Below are 23,697 nucleotides of genomic sequence, written 5' to 3'. Positions count from 1 at the left end.
TAAGCCCTAAATGATCTCATTTATATGTAAAATCTAAAATAGTCTAACTGAGAGAAGATAGTAGGATGTTGTTTATTAGATACTGGGGAATAGAGAAATGAGAAAGTAATTGATAACAATAAAGTTCCAGTTAAACCAGACGAAAAATTCTGAAGACTAACATTTAATATTATAAATACAGTTAACAATACTATAACATAGGGCTAAAATTTGCTTAGTTGGTAAATCTTTATTATTTTCACCAAATAAAAATAATTATTGTGAGGTTATAGGGTGGTTTATCAACTTGTTATAGTAATCATTTCAAAATGTATACATACATTAAAACATCATATGTGCAACTTAAATATATATAATTTATTCTTGAGTTTTCAGTTTAGGGGTCACACCATCACACCATAGTTTCATGGCTCTTTACTCAGGGATCATTTCTAGTAGAATTTGGGGTACCTACACAGTGCCAGGGATTGAATTCAGGTTATTTGTCTGGAAGGCAAGCATCTTACCCACTGTACCATTTCTCTAGCCACAATATAATTTTATTTGTAACTTATATCACTATAAAGCTGGAAAGCAAAACAAAACAATTGAATTAAATTATAAATATGTGACATTTTATTCGAAGCAATCATTAAATATTTATCACTTAATATAAATTTAATAGTTTGGGAGAATCATAGAAAGTTAAAGTTTATCCCCATGTGGTATAAATGATAATCCATGAGATATATGACTATATAAAATTTTATCAAATGAGTAATATATAAAGTAAATTATTTATCACTACTTTTATCAAATTATTTATTCATTGGCACAAGGCTTTGTGTAAAAATGATTATGTTAATACTGATAACTATGCTAAAAAATTCCCAGAATAACAATAAAAAATAATTAATGAAATTGACTTAAAAATTAAATTTTCTCTTTGTAATATTTTCTTTGGTGACTTATTAATAATGCCAGAATATTAACAACTTTGTTAATATTAGTAACATGTCATTGCAAAATATGCTTTGAAATAATTTTAAAAATAGGAAAAATATTTTCCAAAATTTTAACACCTGATACAGAACAATAAAAATAACTCAAAGTATTGTGTTTTCTATGCTTTCAAAGTATTTTTCACTATATGAGGCTTGATTTTAAACTTTCCAATACTTAAAATTTTTTTTTATGCAGATTTATTATCTGCTATTTATTCTTTTTTTTTTTTTTTTTTTTTGTGGTTTTTGGGTCACACCCGGCAGTGCTCAGGGGTTATTCCTGGCTCCAGGCTCAGAAATTGCTCCTGGCAGGCACAGGGGACCATATGGGATGCCGGGATTCGAACCGATGACCTCCTGCATGAAAGGCAAATGACTTACCTCCATGCTATCTCTCCGGCCCCTACTTAAAATTTTTTATTATTTCCAAATTTTAAATATCTATGGCTAGACATATCAAGTGTGTTGTGAGACAGACTTAGTTGTTCATCAAGACTTGCTAATGCTGAGCATCTATTATTAAGAAATTATTTAGATAATTAATAACAAATTACATTGAAATGTAGTTATTTTAGATTATGCTTTCACAATGACCTCAAGATGAGGAGACACAGGCAAGGGGATTTACAAATAACAGCCTACAACTTTCAAAATGTTGTGCAGTGTATCATATGTCTCAGCTAAGAATAATGATAGCATTGTTTCTTCTTTAATTTGTCATTTCTTCTAAAATAAAAGAGTGATGCCTGAGAACAAAGGACAAGATTATGTTACTTTTCTAGGGAAAATATATGGTATAATAAATATTAACTATAACAGAAAAACAGTAAGAATAAGAGAAGATATACTCTAGATAAAAATAACTTAGGGTTAAGAAAAATAATTGTTTTGTTTAGTCCATTAATGTTGAGAGAGATAATTGTCATGAGATTTAGTGTCATCTTTGTATAGGAATTTGGTGTGTCTTTTGGTCTATTTTTTCTTAAAGTAGACCTTTAATTTTGTCTTTTTTTTGGGGGGGTCACACCCAGCAGTACTCAGGGGTTACTCCTGCTCTACGCTCAGGAATCGCTCCTGGCAGGCTAGGGAGACCATATGGGATGCCAGGATTTGAACCACCAACCTTCTGCATGCAAGGCAAACGCCTTACATACATGCTATCTCTCTGGCCCCTAATTTTATGTTTTAAGGCAGTATTTGAGTCTGTAAAGTTTCTGAGTTTTTGTTTATCTATGAAGCTATGTAAACTTCCTTCAAACCAGAATGTGAGTCTAGCTGGGTGCAGTATTCTAGGTGAAGCATTCATTTCATTGAGTTTTGCCACTATGTCCCACCACTACCTTCTGGCCTTGAGAGTTTCTTGTGACAGGTCTGCTCTAAATTTTAAGGATGTTCCTTGGAATGTAATTTTCCTTTTTGATCTTGATGCTATTCCTATTTGTAAGATTCGACATTGTGACTTGGATGAACTATGCAGCTGTCAGGAAAAATGAAGTCATGAAATTTTTCTATACATGAATGGACAGTGAAACTATTATGCTAAGTAAAATAAGTCAGAGGGAGAGAGATATAAACAGTATAGTCTCATTCATCTATAGGTTTTAAGAATGAGGGCTGGAAGGATTGGCCCATGGCATGAATCTTGTCACAAAAAGTGGTGAGTTCAGTTAGAGAAATACACTGACAACTATCATGACAATGGTAGTGAGTGAGAGAAAACGAATGCCTATCTTAAATACATGCAGAGGGAGACAGAAGAGAGAAATGGGGGCATGGGTGGTAGGAATGTTACACTGGTAAAGGGGGCATTATTTTTATAACTGAAACCCAACTACAAACATCTTTGTAATCATTGTGCCTAAATAAATATATTAATTTAAATTAAAAAAAGAAAAATGATTATAAAATATAGTCAAGATAGAATTTCAAACAGATCTGATTTTAGTTCTTACAGAGTACATTGAATGGAAAAAAATAGAAAAGGCAGACATTAAGTGTCATACAGTATTTAAAATGGTAGGACAAAGATAAAAACTGAAAGAAAGCAACAAGACTAAAAAATAAATTTTCATACAAAGGAAAGTTCATAAGATTCATAACATATCTATAAAATAAATTTTTATGGGCTCAAAAGAGAATGGAAGGGACATAGTACAAAACAATGAACTGAACATGTCACCAAGACTACTCTAGTCAGCTACATTATCATTTAGATTTGAAAGAATAAGACAGAACTTTATGGATAGGCAATAGCCTATGAAATTTATAGACATGAAACCAGTTTTCAAACAGCACTAAAGAAATTTCTTTAAAAGCAGCATTTGCCATTGAGTGTGGCATTCATTCATAGTATTTATAGTTGCCCTTTACTAGACTAAGAAAGGTTTACTCTGATTCCACCAAGGACTTTTATATATTTGCAATAATGAATTGACATTTATTTATAGTAAATACCCTGTTTCTGAGAAAGTGCTTTTATTTATCTGTGGATATTTTTTATTACAATACTTGACTTACTAATGAAGGCACTTAAGCAGTATTTATAATAGAATATTTTCAATCATGAAGCCAATATTCCCTTTCTTAGAACAAAGCATGTTTTTATACTTCTATAGGGCTTATTTAGATTCTCCTCTTAAATTTTTTTTTATTATGTGGCCTGAGCAGTAGTAACACAGTTAGGGCTCTCTTATCTTGCATGTGCCTGACCCACATTCAATCCCAGGAATTCCATATTGTCCCCTGAGCACACTAGGAGTAATCTTAACCACAGAGCCAGACATAACCTTGATTCCATCCATATACAGGTGTGGTTCTAAAAAATAAAACAAACATATTTTTTCTTTTCTTTCAGTGCATTTTATGTTTGTAGAATTTTTATATTTTATGTGAACTTAAATGCATTAGTATTTATTCATAATTTTAATTTATATACCTATAAAATAGTTTTGAAAAAAATTTACAGTATTTTTATCATTAATTTACAATGTTATAGAGTTACAGGAAATTAGATCTATTCACCTATATGCAAGAAGAGTCTTTGGAACCTGCTTAAGGGAAGTGGGCTGTTGTTGGTAGGCATGGTGGAATGATGTGTCCATGAAAAGTATGATGCTTATCACTAGTCTGAATTGATATAGCTAGGTAAAGTGACATAGTTTTGGATCTAAAGTTTGTAATTGAAAAAATAAGAGAGAGTGATGGGAAATGTGCACTTGTGAAGGGTGTTGTACATTATATAACTGAAACTCAGTTATAAACAATTTTGTAACTATGGGAAAAATACCATCATATTATGAACAACCTTGTAACCACAATGTTTAAGTAAAAGTCATATAAAAATAGAATGAAAAATAAAAGATTGGTACAACTCAGACAATTCAGATTTTAATATTATTAAGCATATAATATTTTTCATTTTAACAGTTGTGAAATTAAAAATATTACAAAGATTTAAATGGTACATAAGTATTATATTAAATTAATAATTGCTAAATGCAGCTATAACACTATCCAAATTCCAAAACTTACTGGTGGGGGAAGAATTAGGCCAAACATAGCTGTGCTTAGGTCTTCCTTCTGCCATGCTGAAATAACTGTGTATTCAGTGCCATAGCTAGAACCAGAGTCTGCACACACAAGACAAGTGTCTTGCCCTCTTTACTGTTTACATGGTCCCCAAATATATATATTTAGTTTATGGGCCACACCTGGTGACACTCAGGGGTTACTCCTGGCTATGTGCTCAGAAATCACTGGCTTGGGGACCATATGAGACACTGGGCATCGAACCGAGGTCTATCCTGGGTCAGCCTTGTGCAAGGCAATCACTTGTGTTATTGCTCTAACCCCCCACATATATTTAATCTTAAATTAATTTTAATTAGACTTGGTATGTGAAAATATCTATTGCCGTTCCTGTTCTTGAGTAGGAAACAATACATTTAAAGCAAATATGTCCTTTTTGAATGAGGTACCAGAATTTTATTAAAAATATTAACTTTTCTTCCAAATGATCTCAGCATTTAAATAAAAATATTAACAAAATATATCTCCACCCTGGCATATTCTTAACAGCTGGAGCAGTATTAACAAGTAAGCATTTGAGCTTCTTTACACAAAGGCCAACTTAGTTTTGCCATATGGTTTCATTTAAGTCAACACCACAATTATTTAATGTGCTCTCAGGTGATTTATTTTTATTCTGCATATATATGCTTTTAGAGTACTCCAGAAAAACCATAGTAAATGAAAACTCACTTTATTAATAAATACAAGAATAAAATGAAATAAAATTTAAGTGAAAATAATACATGTACAGAACAAATTTTATTAATGGAAATGATTCATTCAAATGTCAACAAAAACCTTTAAAGATATAAGATTTAAATAAGGATTATTTGTTAAGATTTCACTTACCGACACAGTTAAATTTTCCCAAATTATATCAGATGCTGAAATGTTGGATTCCTTCCATTCCTTCAGGGTATCATTGCTAGGATTATGTGGTTCCACACAGTTACATCTTAAAAAGAAAAGTGTTTTAAAAATAAATACTTATCTTTTATCACCATAATCACAACATTTGTGTAATGTATCCTTAGATTTACGTTTTCAGGATGTCCCAGAATGTTTCTGCTCCCATGAAACAAGACCCAAATGGGAGCTTAGAGCACATAAACAAAATACTTATTAGCAGAGTTACTGTTGTGTAACCCCAGGACAGTTTCATAGATGGCCTCCCACAGGTGAAAGCCCACATCCAAGAAAGGGTATATTAGCTGATATTAAGGAAAATTTGGAGATTTACTCTGGAGTAAAGACCTGCTTATGATGATTCTTTTTTTTTTTTTTTTTTTTTTGGTTATTGGGCCACACCCATTGATGCTCAGGGGTTACTCCTACTTAGCGCTCAGAAATCCCTCCTGGCTTGGGGGGACCATGTGGAATGCCAGAGAATAGAACCACAGTCAGTCCTAGGCTAGCACTTGAAAGGCAGATTCCTTACCTTTAGTGCCACTGGTCTGGCCCCTAAGATGATTCTTTTTGATGAGTAACACTCCTACCAAAAATCAATCAATATGAAAAAGTTTTCTGAGTGCCTACTAATTATCAAGAACCATTATTAATGCTGGATTGGGATAGAAGCAAGGTACAATAAGGTAGAACTAGTCAGATAATGTTTCTGACCTCATATTCTGAAAAAAATATAAATTAATGAGAATTCACAAAGATAACTAACAAAGAAAGCTGACAGTAAATTTCAAATGCACATTTAAAAATTATTTAGAAGCATGCTGTTTGTTCAGCAAAAATCATTTTATTGATTCTCCATTCTTACACCTGGGACCAGTCAGCCTCTATTCTACCCACTGCTACATCTCCTGAAGTGACAGCTCTACTTATCACACTTCACAGTGCTCACACTTATATCTTATACCTTTGATCCTTGGTAAAGATGGACAAGGAACAGAAAAGAACAACACCCAGCCTTTAGCCAGGTTTCCAGGCTTTTTATAATTTATAATTTTATAATTTATAATTATAATTTGATAAGTATTAGATAGAAAATTTATAATGGTAAATTGATAAATAATAAAACCTTCATTTTGTGGAATCTAGAGATTCACTCAGCACAGCAGAAGAAAATAAACACAATTGGAAAGATGCACAGATTTCCACCAAACTCAATGAGTAAAAATGGTAACACAAAAACTACCAGACCAACCATCTCAGAGAAGGATTTTCATGATAGCATACTGAAAACATTTAATGAGTTCAAAATACTGATTGTGCAGGTAGTCAGTGAAGTAAAAAAAAAAATCATGGGAGCAGAAATAAGAAAACTACCATTTGAAATGATAAAATGAAGTGTATGGTAGGCGGCATTAAAAAAAAAATCCATAGGTCTGAGTAGCAAAATTACAGCAACTGAGGAAAAAATCAGAAAACTCCAAGAAAAGACACAGGAAGTCTCTATAAAATAACTGAAGATAGAAAATATCTTTTGTTAGGTATCTGTAATTTAACTATCACATCTAAAATTGCTTTTATAGAAAAACTATCTTTTAGCTTCTAACTGGTACACCTAAGCAAAAATCTCTTCTGTCTTCTACAAAAGTAAATGCTTTTATGTTTTGATTTGTTTTATGTTTTTTGGGGGGTGGGGATAGGCCATACCCAGTGACACTCTGGGGTTACTCCTGGCTATGAGCTCAGAAATTGCTCCTGGCTTGGGGGACCATACGGAATGCCAGAGGATCAAATCATGGTCCGACCTAAAATAGTGTGGGCAAGGCAGATGCCCTACCACTTGCACCACCACTCCGGTCCCTAAGTGCTTTTTATTACAAAATTCTCCAATCTTCAAAGAGTTATTGTGTACTTATATTTTTTCAAGAAATTATACAACAGTAACCTCTACCTTTATTTACCCATAGGGGATATTAAGTGTTCCAAGACCCTCAGAGTAGATGTCTGAAATCACGAGTAATAAAATGTCCCACATCTACTATATTTTTCATATATATAATGTTTAAGTTACAAATTGGGCATGGTAAAATGTAACAGAAATTTATTTACCTATTTTATTAATAAAATTGAACACGTATGATTATATACTTTAATTTAAAAGCACATGAATGTGTTTTGCCTATCTTCATCCAAGTATCTTTTTGCATATAGTATTTTTAAATACTTGATCATGGTTAATTAAAAAGCAGAAAATTAATTGTAAAAGGAAATTACACTATTAAGAATGCTAGTAAAAGCAAAATGTAAACCAAATAAGTACTTCTATAATAGTAGTTTATAAATAACATTTTTGAAAATTGAGGTAACATTGCTATGACTTAGGACAAGAGAGATAATCTAGGGATAACAGTGATTGTCTAGCATATATAGTTATTTCCTGTTAAATTCCTTGCATCATATGGTCTCCCAAGCATCACTTGTAGGCCCACAGCAACACCAATTGAAGCACTGCCTCGTTGGCCACATAATACAGAGATTAAGTCCCAAGCAGTAACACATCCTCAAGCATTTGCACTGAAAAGGTTGATTAAGAATCTCAAAGAGGGGGGCTGGAGAGATATCATGGAGGTAAGGCAATTTGCCTTGCGTGCAGAAGGTCGGTGGTACGAATCCCGACACCCCATATGGTCCCCTGAGCCTGCCAGGAGCGATTTCTGAGCGTGGAGCCAGGAGTAACCCCTGAGCGCTGCCAGGTGTGACCCAAAAACAAGCAAACAACAACAAAAGAATCTCTAAGGGGGACCCCTCAAAAATAATAATATGATTCAGATATACAACATAATTTAAATCCTGTATCTATACTATAGTATGTACACATAAATCACTTTCAAATTCAGCTCAGAGATAATAATGAATGTTAAAATAGTTCTCTTTAAAAATATATTAATATGAGGATCCACTCCCTTTGCCCAGTGGCCCTGGGCAGGCTGAACCGCTGGGGAAAAAAAATAATAATAATCAGAACAGGGGCCAGAGGACTGAGAAGAAGCATGCGGGAGTCGCCATCTCGCAGCCCCAGCCTAAGCAGCCCTGGGACACTGTGAGGAAGGGTACTAGGGATTAGAGGGGGACCCACTGGCCTAGGAGGACAGAGAGGAAGCGTGGGAGTCACCATCTCTCCATCTTGGCCCAGGCAGCTCTGGGGACACTGAGTCTGAGATCTAGGGAACAGACATGAACCACACTTCCATGTCTTGGAATGACCCGCCCCTCCTGCTGAACCCACGAAAGGCTCAGACTCACCTAACTTATACCATATAGGTCTAGTCAGCCCAAACCCAACTCCCAATTTCCTCAGATAATACACATCCCATAAAACATTATGGCAAAACATTAAACCAGCTAGTAATATCCCTATAATACTAGACAAGCCTCCTGGATAGAAAAATAAACTCTAAATCAGTTATATCCTCAACAACTCTAATACCACCAGTATAGCAGACCACTTTATTAAACAACCTGAAAACTCAACATTTAAAATGACCAAATGCAAAGAAATATGGGCAAATGAAGGAAGACGTTAGCAGCTAGGCAATGGAGAGAAACTCTATCAAGTTTCCAAGTCCACCAAAATGCATGTGCCCAATGGATGAGAACTTAAAAGCGACAATGAGTGTCTTAGCAATGGAAATCAAGGAATCTCTGGCCTCTGAAATTAAGAAATTTATAGATGAGCAATTCAACCAACTAACTCAAAGAAGAACTTTTACAAAAAATAAAAGAATCCATACAACTGGAACTAAGGGAAATAAAAAGCATGTTAGCACGCCATAATAGCAGAATCACACAGTTAGAACAACACATAGAGAAACTTGAAGAAAAACTATAAAACTACAATGACAAGAAGTCAATAAAAAAGCACACACAAACATGGAGGGAAAAGTTAGGTACCTAATGAACAAAGATAAAAGAAATAAGCTTCAAATTGTAGGAATACAAGAAGGGGAGGAAAAAGGGAAAGAAGAACAAGTAGTGAGGAAAATAATAGCAGAGAATTTTCCCACCTCTGGGAAGAAAAACCCACTCAAATTCAGGAGGCAAAAAGAGTCTATAGTAAAATAGACCCTAACAGACCAACACCAAGACATATGGTAATCCAATTGACAAAAAAAATAAAGAGAAAGATGAATTAATTAAAGCAATAAGGGAAAGAAAAACCCTCAAGTACAAAGGAAGGGTCATAAGAATCAAACCAGACCAACCATTTGAAACATTTCAAGCAAGAAGACAGTGGAGTGACATATTTAAACTACTGAATGGAAGAAACTTTCAGCCTAAGTCCACTACCTGGCAAAACTCTCATTCACATGGGATGGAGAATTAAAACCATTCTCAGACAAGAAATAATTTTTTGGCTAACCAAACCAACTCTAAATGAACTACTCAAAGATTGTATTACACAATTCAAACCCCAAATTATAACAATACCACTCTACTCAATATAATGGCTCAATAACCCGCTCTGTCAATAATTACCTTAAATGCCAATCTGTTGAATTCCCCAATTGAAAGACACAGAGTAGAGGGTTGGATCAGAAAACAAAAACCAGATATTTGCTGCCTGCAAAAAAAAAACACACCTAAAAGAACAGGATAGACACAGGCTTAGAATAAAGAAATGGAAATCAATTATTCAAGCCAATAGAAAACAAAAAAATTCTGGGACAGCCATTCTTATATCAGACCAAATTGCATTCAACCTCAAGAAAGTGCTCAGAGACCAAGAGGATCACTACCTATTTATCAGGGGAACATTAGACTAGGAAGTACTGATTCTGATCAATATTTATGTGCTGACAGCAGAGCCAGCAAAATATGTAAGCATTTTGCTCACAAACCTAGAAAAGCATATGGAAGGAAATGGGATAGTAGTAGGAGATTTTAATACTCCACTATCACCTCTAGACAGATCCACCAGGCAGAAAACTAGCAAAGACATAAAAGCCCTAAATGAGAAATTAGAGGAAATAGGTCTAAAGGACATATACAGGGCCCTCCATCCCAGAAAGCAGAATACACATTCTTCAAGTGCACATAGAACCTTCTCTAGAATAGATCAGGCCTTAGGATATAAATCTAATTTACACAAAGTCACAAATATAAGGATTATTAGAAGCACCCTATCAGATTATTATGCAACAGAGATCAAGATTGACTGTAAAAAAGAAACTGTGGTGAAAATCCAACACCTGGAGATTAAACAACATGCTACTCAACAACTGTTGGATCAAAGGAAATCAAGGAAGAAATAAAAAGGTTCCTTGAGACGATTGACAATAAAGAGACAAATTGTCAAAATCTGTGGGACACAACAGAAGCAGTAATTAGGGGGAAGCTCATAGCAATATAGGCATATGTCAGAAAAGAAGAAAATGACAAAATCAACAGTCTACAAGGGCACATTAAGGATCTGAAAAAACAGCAGCAAAGGAACCCAAACACAGTCAGAAGAAGAGGAATAATAAAAACCAGAGCAGAAATAAACAACATAGAAAACAATACAAAATATTAATGAGACTAGGAGTTGTTTTTCTTTTTTTTGAAAGAATAAACAAGATAGACAAACGACTGGCAAGACTCACCAAAAACTGTGAAAACACCCATGTATATAGGATCACAAATGAAAGGGGAGAAATTACAACAGAACCACAAAAAATCCAAGATATTATGAGGGAGTATTACGAACAAATGTACTCAGTTGGGCTAGAGAACCCTGAAGAAACCAACAGATTTCTGGAAAAATATCACCTTCAGAGACTTGATAAGGAGGATGTAGAAAGACGAAACAGTCCAATTACATCTAAAGAAATTGAGACAGTAATTAAGAAACTCCCCAAGAACAAAAGTCCAGGCCCAGATGGTTTTTCAGGGGAATTTTATAAAACATTCTGAGAATTACAATCACTGATCCTCAGGCTCTTCCAAAATATTGAAAAGACACAGGAATCTTTCCTAACTCCTATAAATCAAAAATCATACTCATACCCAAAGATAGCAAAGACCCCACCAAGAAAGAAAACTACAGACCATTCTCATTAATAAACATAGATGAAAAAATCTTCAACAAAATCTTAGCAAACCGAATCCAACAATACATCAAAAAAGACTATACATTATGACCAAGTGGGTTTTATACCAGGGATGCAAGGATGGTTCAACAAACGCAAATCAATCAATATTATACATCACATCAACAAGAAGAAAGACAAAAACCACATGATCATATCAATCGATGCAGAGAAGGCATTTAATAAAATTCAACACTAATTCATGCTGAAAACACTCAGCAAAATAGGGTTACAAGGAACCTTCCTCAAGCTGGTTACAACTATCTATAAAAAACCCACAGTCAACATTATCCTTAATGGCGAAAAACACTCAACACATTAAATAAAGTATTTATATCTATGATATACAAAGCACTCAAAAAGATGATCTTCACAAAACCTAATAAAGTCATAGAAAAATGGGGAGAAGAGATGAATAGACAATTTTCCAAGGAAACTGAAAGTATGGCCAAGAGGCACATGAAAACATGTTCACCATCATTCATCATTAGGGAAATGCAAATCAAGACAACAATGAGGTACCACCTTACACCAGTGAGGATGGCACACATCAAAAATAATGGTCCAGTCTTTTTTGGTGGGGATGTAGTAAGAAAGGAACTCTCATCCACTGCTGGTGGGAACTCTGCCTGGTCCATAGGTTTTCACCCCTCTGAAAAACAGTATGGAGGGTGCTAAATTAACTCAGAATTGAGCTGCCATATGATTCAGCAATTGCACTCCTGGGTATCAGTCCCCAAATCAAAAGGATATTCATCTCAAAGTATGTATGTACTCCACTATGTATCTTGGCATATGTTCATTCAGACCACTGGAACAGTCAATGGCACACCACAGACCTATGTTACAGGTCTGAATCATCAAACATGTTTTCGCAAATTACTACTTCCTTTTTATTTTCTTCTTTCTCTATCTCTCCTCTTTTTCCCTCTCCTTCTTTCCCTCTCTCCTTTACTCTTCTTCATCAATTCAATCTATGTATAATATTGCCCTCACTGTCAGTTTCTCCTTAGGAAAAGTACCTCTGTACTTAATATGCAATGAAAGATACTTGTAAGGGTAGTCACAGCTTATAAGACCTCACTACCACACCACTTAGTACTCTAAATGCAAAAACTGTGTTTGTCCTAAAAAGCTCCAGCCACTATGTAACCCTGAAACTCTTATTTAGCAAAGCCCACCACTGTCAGAGCCTTGAAAGAGGCAAACCCTCCAACACCAACAAACCAGCCCCATCTTTTTCAACTTATTTTTACAGTATTTAATTATTCTTTTTTTCACTTCTCTATTATCTTTTGTTTTCCCCTCCTTTATCTCCTAATCCATTTATCAGTCAATTACGGATTTCAGTCAATGATGGGATAGACTTTTGAAATCATAATTTAAAAACATTATTCCAGGCTTTGTCCTAGGATCTGTGCAAAAATCGAGACCACCAATTATAAAAGTCTGATTACAACAGTGATGGAACAGAACTTCTAGAACTATAAAGAAAGACTATTCCTAGGCTTCATCCTATGACCTGTGTAAATAACAAGATATTGAGTTAGGGAGGTTTGATTATATAATCCACAACTGAGTGGAAAGCTGTCTGGCACCATAAAAAGACCTTGGGGAGAAAAAGAGCATGTATGGAACTGTAGTGGTTCTATGATAGTATGCTTCAAGGGCAGAGAAACCCAAAATCTCTTAGGCCAAGGGAATTGCCTTCCCAACTTCCCCCAATACTTACTATGACTTTGCAAGAAGAAGAAGAAGAAGAAAGAAGAAGAAGAAGAAGAAGAGAAGAGAAGAAGAAGAAGAAGAAGAAGAAGAAGAGAAGAAGAAGAAGAAGAAGAGAAGAAGAAGAAGAAAGAAGAAGAAGAAGAAGAAGAAGAAGAAGAAGAAGAAGAAGAAGAAGAAGAAGAAAAGAAAAAGAAGAAGCACAAATTTTTTTATGTTGCTGTTTGGGGTTTTTGTTGTTTTGGTGGTTTTTTGATCCTTTTGTTTGTTGCTTTTGTTTTTTGTTTGTGTTTTTTTGTATTTTTCTTGTTATTGCTTTGTTGGTTTTAGTTTGTTATTTTTTTGTTTTGTTATCTTTTTCTTCTTTTTCCCTTCCCCCTTCTAAATTGATATCTATACCACCTAGAAGGACCCCTTCTGGTTTTGTTTTCTTTTCTTTTCTTTTTTCTTTTTCTATATCTCCAATAGAAGCACCTTTATTGAATCATCTTGTTCAGCCTCATAAATTGAGGGGGAAAAATTAATGGTACCAGTTCCATACACTCACATGAATATTTAGTGGAAATAAAAAGTGATCCGATCTGATCATCAAAACCAAAGTCAACGACAACAAAATATATACCTGATCCATAGCAAGCTGTACAAGTAGGGACCAGTTACACTAGTATTCTGGGGGGTAAAGGAGGAAGATATGGAATGCATACTGGGAACAGGGGTGGAGCGAAGACATCACTGGTAGTGGGAATGCATTGATTTATTGTCACTATGTACCTTAAATATTACTGTGAAATATTTGTAATTCACTTCAGTCACAATAGAAATTTAAAAAATAATAAATATATTAATATATGTTTAATTTCAAAGTATGGCACATGTAGACAAAAGTAACAAAATGTTTGTAAAGGAGGAGAGATAAAGGAACAGTATTTGTACTCAACAGAATCTTAGGTATTATCCACTTCAATTACATTGGTAGAAAATGTTTCATGAAAGCCGCAGGAACATTGACAAAAGAAAAGGGGGGAAAAATCAAAGCATGTGATTATTAAAACATCAATGAAATACAAAGGGCTACACAAAAAGGGGATGAAAAATCAACAAGACAAGCAGAAAACAATATTTTAAATGTTAACAGTATGTCCTTTCCTAAATAAATGATTAGTGAAATGTGAACACTAATTCATATTAATCTCCCCACAAATGACAGAGAATAGAGGAATAGAGAATAAAAATTATATAGGATATAATTCTGTGTAAACTAAAAGTTATCTTAAATTAAACATGCACATAGAGTGCAAGTTAAAGAACAAGAAAATAAATTTAGTATATACTTGACATAAAAAAATGTCAAAATGAACAAAAAATTAACATGATAATAAAATTGTCAGCTAGCCATACAATTTATGAACTCTGAAAATATATGCACTTACATCAGGGATGCAAGTAGAGGGAAAAAACATAACAGTAACAGAATAGCAGTAAAATTCAAGGAACATTCCACATCTAAAAATAATGGTTTTGTACACTTTTTCCAGCATAGACCACATATTGTATCACATAATTAAATTAAAATTAAATTAAATTAAATTAAATAATCAAATTTAAATTAAAATTTAAAAATTGTGTTCTTTTTAAATATAATGGAATGAAAAATAGAAATCAGTAACAGAGGTAAGTATGGAAGAGTGTCAGTTGATATGTGAAAATTAACAAACTATTTAATGGGTCAAAGAAGAAATCAGAAGTAAATTTAGAAAATACCATGAAAATAAAAATTAATATAAAATTTACAAAATGTTATGACATACTAATAAAGCAAATAATGTTTGGCTTCTATGTGAGATGTTAGAACTTGTTTCATAGTAAAATTTTAATTACAACATAGATATATTCAAACTGTTAAAAGTGTTAAATTATCTTATCAAACTTGTAGGACACCCACACACACAAAAGTTGTAGTACAAAAACATACAAAAATCAGTTACTATACATCAACAATAAACAATGTGAAGAAGAATCTTTCACTAAGCCATTTACCTGAAAATATTCTAGAGCTTTTCTATACATTCTAATAAAGTGCAATATACTTACAAAATTATTAAGCAATCAGTAAACATAATTACTACCAATTGAAAAAACCTAACAGCATTTAAGAAAAGGGGCAAAGAAAAGCAATAAAAAGTGTTTTTAGAAAAAGTAAGTCTTTATATAACAAAGGGAAAATGCTAAAATATGGAATAATTTTGAGCAGCACATTAAATGTTGAATTCATTTGGCCAGGAAGTCAATATCTTTTGTTTTAATAGCTACTACTTACTTATTGTTTATATTCATTATTTCTATGCTTGCCTACACCCAGTTGTCTGATCTCTAGTTTGCAGGCTTATTGTTAGTTTTTGTTTGTTTGTTTGCTTTGACAATGACATAGGGCATGAATTTCTCTAGTCGTCAGATGAAATTCCAGCTCCTCTACAATGGTAGTTTTTAAAGTCAGGTTTTTTAAATCTTACCAGGAATCTTTTGGTAAAAAGTGGGAAGGTTCCACTTCTGGTTATCTTTAGAGATACTACTGACTTGGTGCTGAAGGTCTTTGGGGGTACTTAGAGTATAGAGCAGTGCTGAGAATCAAGTTTGAACTTCAGGCATATAAAGCATGCACTCCAGTCTACTGAGCTATACCTCTGGCTCAGACACTTCTTAGCTGTTCCTCCATCTTCACCATCACTCTACCCCACCCTCCATCCACACCACCCAACTCTTTTTGGTATACTAATTGGTCTACTGTGAAGTTTGTGTTTCTCTACCATAGACTTTTGCTCTTCTTACCAAGACTCAATAGATTTTACTTAGCAATATTTTTCAATTGTCAATACACTTCAGACAATTTCCAAAGATAGTCTATTATTTCTTTTTTAAATAAATGTTACCCATTCATTTATTTCACCAGACACAACCTTTTTTCCACCTTTCAGAAGAATTTATTTGTAACATTATCTTTTCAAAGTCTCATGATACTAAAACTCTAAAGAATGATGAATAATTGCTGTTTTTCTCTATGATTGCCTCTTTAAAAACATGTAAAAGATTTTAAACAATTTTTAACAAAATTAATAATTAGGGAAGTAAAAGAACATGTTAAGAACAAGATTACTATAGATTCCTGGATACAGAGTTGAAAAGAAAGAGGAGAGCTACTGATGAAAGCCATTATTTCAAAGTAGAAATTAAAGATAATGTATGGCAGATGGGATAATAAAGTTTATAGTATTTACTAGTTTATATTATTTACATCTATTATTAATCTTTTGTTATTTATATTTATAGATATTATAGGAATGATTAAATTTCAGGTGTAAATATTGGAAAGAAAGGTTTCAAAATTGAAGTGGGACTAAAGTAGTGAGCTAAACTCACTTATTACGTAAGTAAAAGTATAGAAACTACATTTAACACTGATAAGCCAACAAATATGAAAAAAAAACATTATTGAGATACACGTAGATATACCAAAATGCACAAGACACATTGTTGAAAGTATTGTCTCTGAGTAAAGTGCATTAATTATAATCTTTCTTGTGCTAGATTAATAGTAGAATGGGCAAGGGCACTTTTTGGAGCTTTCCATATTTAATCCCCAGCACTGCTAATAGTCTCCCAAATACCTCTAGGAGTGACAATGAGGAGTAATCCCTGAGCACAGATACAGTAGTAAATCCAGAATATAACTAGATGTGGCCCCAAATAGCCAATCAATAATTACAATATTCCTATACTATCTTCATTTTTCACCTGTGTGTTTATTAACAACATCCATTTAAAAATAATTTGGCTTTCTTTTAGGCAGCCTCTAAATTGCCATCATCATAGAGTGTACCAATAGTCTCAAGTATTTTCTATATTTAAATTTGTCTTCTTTTTTAAAAATGTGTGATTTGGGACTGGAGAGATAGTGTAGAGAGTAGAGTTTCTGGCCCTTCCTTCTCTTGGAAAGACAATATGGAGTTCCATCCACCCCATACCCTAGTTCCTGCTCACACGGAGTAAGCCTAGAGAACCATTAGGTAAAAAACGAATAACAAAACCAAAGAAAATTTCAAAATATTCTCATCTTGGAGAAACTATTGGGTGGTAGGACAAAAACGGAGGTGTAGGGAGGACAATTTGGTGATGGGAATTCCCCCTGATTTTATGTAAATATGTACCTAAAATATCATTGTCAACAATATGTAAGCCACTATGATCAAAAATAAATAAAAAAAATCATACCAAGCTTATTAAGAATTATATGTCCAACTATTTTGAATATTCTGTTTGTTTTGGGGTCATACTCAGAAATATGCAGGTATTACCTTTGCTATGCATAGAAATCAGTCCTGGCAGTGCCTTACCCACTGTAAAAATGCTCTGGTCCCTATTTTGAAAATTAGCAATAGCAAAAAGTCTCTTATCATGTACTTAACTAATAACAAAACATTGAATGTCTGTCTCCATCAATTTTTTCTACATTCACTGGTGCTCAGGGCTTACTTCTGGATCTGTGATCAGGGATCATACCTTGGAGAGGCTCAAGAACTGAGAATTAAAATTATTACATCCATGAGCAAAACAAGTATTTTACCCAGCTGTGGAAACTTTCCAACTTCTCCAGGTATTTTAAAAATAAATTATTTCTCAATGTCATTTTTACTAACATTTCCTTGACCATATTAGGTTTACAATAGTTTAAAGGTCACTGCTTTGACAAAAAAAATCATAAACTTGATTGTTAGTCATTGATGTAGTATATCCCACCTGTCAGAGTTTCAGGGGTTAAGTGTCTTGATAAAAATCATTTCAGTTTGGCATCCTGATATTTGTAAGCATATTAAAACAGTGGTGAGACAGCCTTTAGTTGTAGCCATTATTATTTGTATATTTATTATCAAAGTGATCTCATATAAATTAAACCTGTAGACATACTAAAAATACAAAGGTTACTTAAACATTGTATATATTAAATAAAGATATTAATAAAATTATTTTATAACACTTCATCCTAGCATCTGTGCAAAAACCAATATCACTGGGGCCAGAGCAAAAACAGTATTGAACAAACTAGCCCTGATCCTGAGTTATCATTAAATGTAGGGAAAAAGTCCTAACATCTAATTATATACTTATGAAAATACATTTTTACAATGGCGTTTCAGACATACAATGTATCATGGCCAATCTCACCACCAGTGTCAACCTTCCTACATTTTTAAATATGGTTTATTACTAGTAAAGTAAATAAGAAGGGATTCTCATCTAATATAAGGACATTGATGAAAACCTTTATAGAAAACGAAACTGTCCAAAGAATTATAGAGGTTCCATGCAATTTCTATCAAAATTCTGATACTTTGATAAATCTCTAATAAAATTTATATGGAATCATCAAAATCCCCAACTAGCCAAAGCCATTCAAACTAAAAAGAAGCTATGAGTTATTAAATTCCAAATTATACTACAAAGAAATGATAATTCAAAATGATGTAGTACTAAATGAAAGGTAGGCTCTCAGATGAATAGAATATAATAGAGTTCACAAATAAACCTTCAAATTTATGGACATTAATATATGACAAAAAGGTTGGGTATATGAAGTGGAGCAAAAAAGCCTCTTTAACAAATTTTTGGAAAACCTGATTAGTCTCATGCAAAAAAAGTATATTTGACCAATATCTCACACTATACAAAATTAATTTAGTAGATTGAAGATATCAAGATGGCCAAAAGGTATAAAAGTATATGCAAAACTATTTGATATGTGATTCTCAGAGGTATTTTCAATGATTTAATTCATTTGCAAAGATAACTGTAAAAAATATATGAGACTGGGGCCGGAGAGATAGCATGGAGGTGAGGCGTTTGCCTTTCATGCAGGAGGTCATCGGTTTGAATCCCCCATCCCATATGGTTCCCGGTGCCTGCCAGGAGCAATTTGTGAGTCTGGAGCCAGGAATAACGCCTGAGCACTGCTGGGTGTGACCCAAAAACCACAAAAAAAATATGAGACTACTGCAAATTAAAAATACTTATACAGCAAAAAGAACTCAGTATAAAATTTTAAAACACCCTACCAATGGGAAAAAGCATTTGCATTAAGTATATAAGATACACAATATCTAAAATCATATATAAAGTTTTTATATAACCTGCTACTGTAACAAAACTAAAACACCACCAAAAACGGATGAGAAGATGAATAGCTATTTCCAGGAAGAAGATATAGGAGAATTAATAGACATTTGTGTTGCCAAGAGTGGATAGCACAATGATAGGGCACTTGTATTGCAATACAGCTGACCTTAGTACAATCCCTGGCATTCCATATGGTCCACTAACCCATTAGGAGTTATCCCTGAATGCAAAGCCAGGACTAACCTCTGAATTGCCAGATGTGGCCCAAACTAAAACGACAAAATAGCTACATGAAAAAGAATTTTTATCATTTATCAGAAAAAACGCAAATAAAAATGACAGAATTAATTTCATGTTAGTGAGAATGACTTATATTAAAAAGACTGAAAACAACCAGAATTAGTAGGAAGATAGTATTTATTATTTTAGATTATCATTTTTATTCATCTTAATAGTTTATATTCCAAAACTTACTTTATGCATTCACTAATAAAACCTAATGGATTATATTTTATATTAAGGAATTTATATCACATTGCATATATTTTTGCAAATTTATAATTATATATTGGTTAAAATATTTTTAATATTCTTTTATTTACTTAAACATCTTGATTACAAATATGATTGTCATTAGGTTTCAGTCATGTAAAGAACACCCCCCTTCACCAGTGCAACATTCCCACCTCCAATGTCCCAAATCTCCCTCCATCCCACCCCACCCCCACCTGTACTCTAGACAGGCTTTCCAGTTCCCTCATTCATTCACATGATTATGGTAGTTCTCAGTGTAGTTATTTCTATAACTGCACTCACCACTCTTTGTGGTGAGCTTCATGAAGTGAGCTGGAATTTCGATCTCTCCTCTCATTGTCTCTGAGGATTGTTGCAAAAGTGACTTTTATTTTTCTTAAAACCCATAGATGAGTGAGACTATTCTGCATCTCTCTCTCCCCCTCTGAGTTATTTCACTCAGCATAATAGACTCCATGTACATCCATGTATAGGAAAATTTCATGACTTCATCTCTCCTGACGGCTGCATAATATTCCATTGTGTATATGTACCACAGTTTCTTTAGCCATTCGTCTGGTGAAGGGCATCTTGGTTGTTTCCAGAGCCTGGTTATTGTGAATAGTACTGCAATAAACATAGGTGTGAGGAAGGGGTTTTTGTATTGTATTCTTGTGTGCCTAGGGTATATTCCTAGTAGTGGTATAGCTGGATTGTATGGGAGCTCAATTTCTAGTTTTTGGAGGAATCTCCATATAGCTTTCTATAGAGGTTGGACTAGACAGCATTTCTACCAGCAGTGGATAAGAATTCCTTTCTCTCCACATCCCCGCCAGCACCGATTATTCTCATTCTTTGTGATGTGTGCCAATCTCTGTGGTGTGAGATGGTATCTCATCATTGTTTTGATTTGCATCTCCCTGATGATCAGTGATGAGGAGCATTTTTTCATGTGCCTTTTGGCCATTTGTATTTCTTTTTTATCAAAGTGTTTGTTCATTTCTTCTCCCAATTTTTTGTTGCGATTAGATTTTTTTTCTTGTAAAGTTCTGTCAGTGCTCTGTATATTTTGGATATTAGCCCTTTATCTGATGGGTATTGGATGAATAGTTTCCCCTACACGGTGGGTGGCTCTTGTATCCTGGGCACTATTTCTTTTGAGGTGCAGAAGCTTCTCAGCTTAATGTATTCCCATCTGTTGATCTCTGCTACCACTTGTTTGGAAAGTGCAGTTTCCTCCTTGAAGATGCCTGTAGTCTCAATGTCATGGAGTGTTTTTACCAACGTGTTGTTCTATATACCTTATGGTATCAGGTCTGATATCAAGGTCTTTAATCCATTTGGATTTTACTTTCGTACATGATGTTAACTGGGGATCTATGTTCACTTTTTTGCAAGTGGCTAACCAGTTCTGCCAGCACCACTTGTTGAAGAGGTTTTCCCTGCTCCACCTAGAATTTCTTGCTCTCTTGTCAAAAATTAGGTGATTGTATGTCTGGGGGCATTGTCTGAGAACTCAAGCCTATTCCACTGATCTGAGGGTCTGTCTTTATTCCAATACCATGCTGTTTTGATAACTATTTCTTTGTAGTACAGTTTAAAGTTGGGGAAAGTAATGCCTCCCATACTCCTTTTCCCTAGGAGTGCTTTAGCTATTGAGGGTGTTTATTGTTCCAGATTAACTTCATAAGTGTTTGATCAACTTCTTTGAAGAATGTCATGAGTAGGAAGATAGTATTTATGACTAGTAAGAATGTTATCTGCTTTAGACTTCATGAAAAACAGTATGAGAAAAAGTACCTTGGCTCTCACTCCCCACAAGAATATCACAAAAGACCTAATTGGGAGGCCTATACTGCCTATGGAAGCTTAATACCTTTATAATAATGCATCTTAAGATGTATATTCCTAAATATACAGGTAGCCTCCTCCATCACTTGTTTTCTTCAAATATCTTTTTTATTTTTTTTTTATTTTTTTATTTTTTTTTTTTTTTTTTTGGTTTTTTGGGCCACACCCGGTGATGCTCAGGGGTTACTCCTGGCTATGCGCTCAGAAGTCGCTCCTGGCTTGGGGGACCATATGGGACGCCGGGGGATCGAACCGCGGTCCGTCCGAGGCTAGCGCAGGCAAGGCAGGCACCTTACCTTTAGCGCCACCGCCCGGCCCCCCTCAAATATCTTTTTTAACACAGTTTTTTTCTTGTAAAAATACATATTTTAATAAACATCAAGAAATACAGTGCAATTTTAGTGAGGTTTTACAGTATAGCTTACAGCAAACATGTATTATTACAGTGTATATCTACAAGTAAATCAGGACTTTTTTCTCCCAAGGCTGGGAAAAAATCTTATCTGGAACATCAAATCATATTTAAATTTGTTAACCCAGTTTTATTTATTTTTTCTATTTTAATATATACATATTTTCTTTACCCTTACCATTTTTGGTGCTGCTTGGTACAAAAATCCTTGCCTGGGATAAAAAACTCAGATCAAAACCAGACCACAGAAACTGTGTATGTACCCTGGCATCTTTACCCAGAATAGCACCAGCAATACAATATGACACCATACGTTCTTTGCATGGGCACAGTAAAAAAGGGGAAACCATAGACACAAAAACAAGATCTTATCTTCTAGGGATAAGAACTCACACTTTTTATAACAGAAGGGTGCCTCCCATCCTGGACATGTTACATGTGGATACAACTCAGTCTCCAGGAGATTGGTCAGTGTTAGTTCAATTCCAAACCCCTGATCCCAGACATAGAACTGATACAGCTCTGGGAAACAACACTAGGAACTAAGTTCCATTGGGAGATTTATAACACCGTTCTGGCACCAACTTGTGCCAGTTTTGATATGACAACCTGGCCTAAGACCAGGTTGTCCAATCACATCATCTAACACTAAATGGAAATCAGAAGATATATTGTCCTTTGAACTGTGAAAAATAAGAGCACCAACTACAGAAAACTGACTTTGACAACCATGACTAGGCAGAATCTACCCTGGGTCCAATATGGAAAACTCTACTCTATGCTGTAGCCCAGGACGGACACACACACACACACACACACACACACACACACACACACACACACACACACACACACACACACACACACACATCTATATATATAAAAGATTACTTATTACAGAGGCCCAACTTGGACGACAGAGACTGACCAGAACCTTTGGGTCCATAATATCCTAGGTTTTGGCTTAGGGTCTGAACAAAAACAGGAAGGACTAGTTACAGAAGACTGAACACAACAACAATGATGGAACAGAACCTCTAGAACAGTAAAGACTCTATCCTAGACTCTGTCTTATGACCTGTGCAAATACCAAGATCGCTAGCTACAGTGGCTTGATTTTCTCACCCACAATTGAGAGGAAAGTTTCCTGGCACCACAAAAATGCCCTTGGAATGGGGTAATGACTATATATGGAGCCAGGGATTGATCCCATGATTGTATGCTTCAAGATGGAGAAACCCTGAATCTCTTAGGCCACGGAAATTCCCTTTCTTCTCCAATGCTTACTGTCCCTATGCAAAAAAAAAAAAAAAAGTGGGGGAAATGCCAAACCCTGCCACTTCAGCACCCCTTCTTTTTCTTGTCTTGTTTTGATTTGTTAGTTTTTTTACTTTATTTTCCTTCTCTTTCTTCTTCCACTTTTCCTTCTTTTTCACTCTTGTGGCTATTA

At 34.3% G+C, this 23,697-nt stretch overlaps 1 protein-coding gene across 1 annotated transcript in view; it reads right to left on the bottom strand.

Annotated features, from left to right (window-relative positions):
• The window catches only part of SLC4A10 (solute carrier family 4 member 10), a 337,987-nt gene that overhangs the window by 41,777 nt on the left and 272,513 nt on the right, over nucleotides 1–23,697 (bottom strand). Inside the window, 1 exon segment of the mRNA XM_049773345.1 lies at nucleotides 5,403–5,508. Within this exon segment, the coding sequence (XP_049629302.1) occupies nucleotides 5,403–5,508 (106 nt within the window).

Source organism: Suncus etruscus, chromosome 5 (genome assembly GCF_024139225.1).
Source record: "Suncus etruscus isolate mSunEtr1 chromosome 5, mSunEtr1.pri.cur, whole genome shotgun sequence".
NCBI classification, from domain to species: domain Eukaryota; kingdom Metazoa; phylum Chordata; class Mammalia; order Eulipotyphla; family Soricidae; genus Suncus; species Suncus etruscus.
Note: the sequence above shows the minus strand (reverse complement) of the source record. Positions and strands in the feature narration are given on the sequence as shown.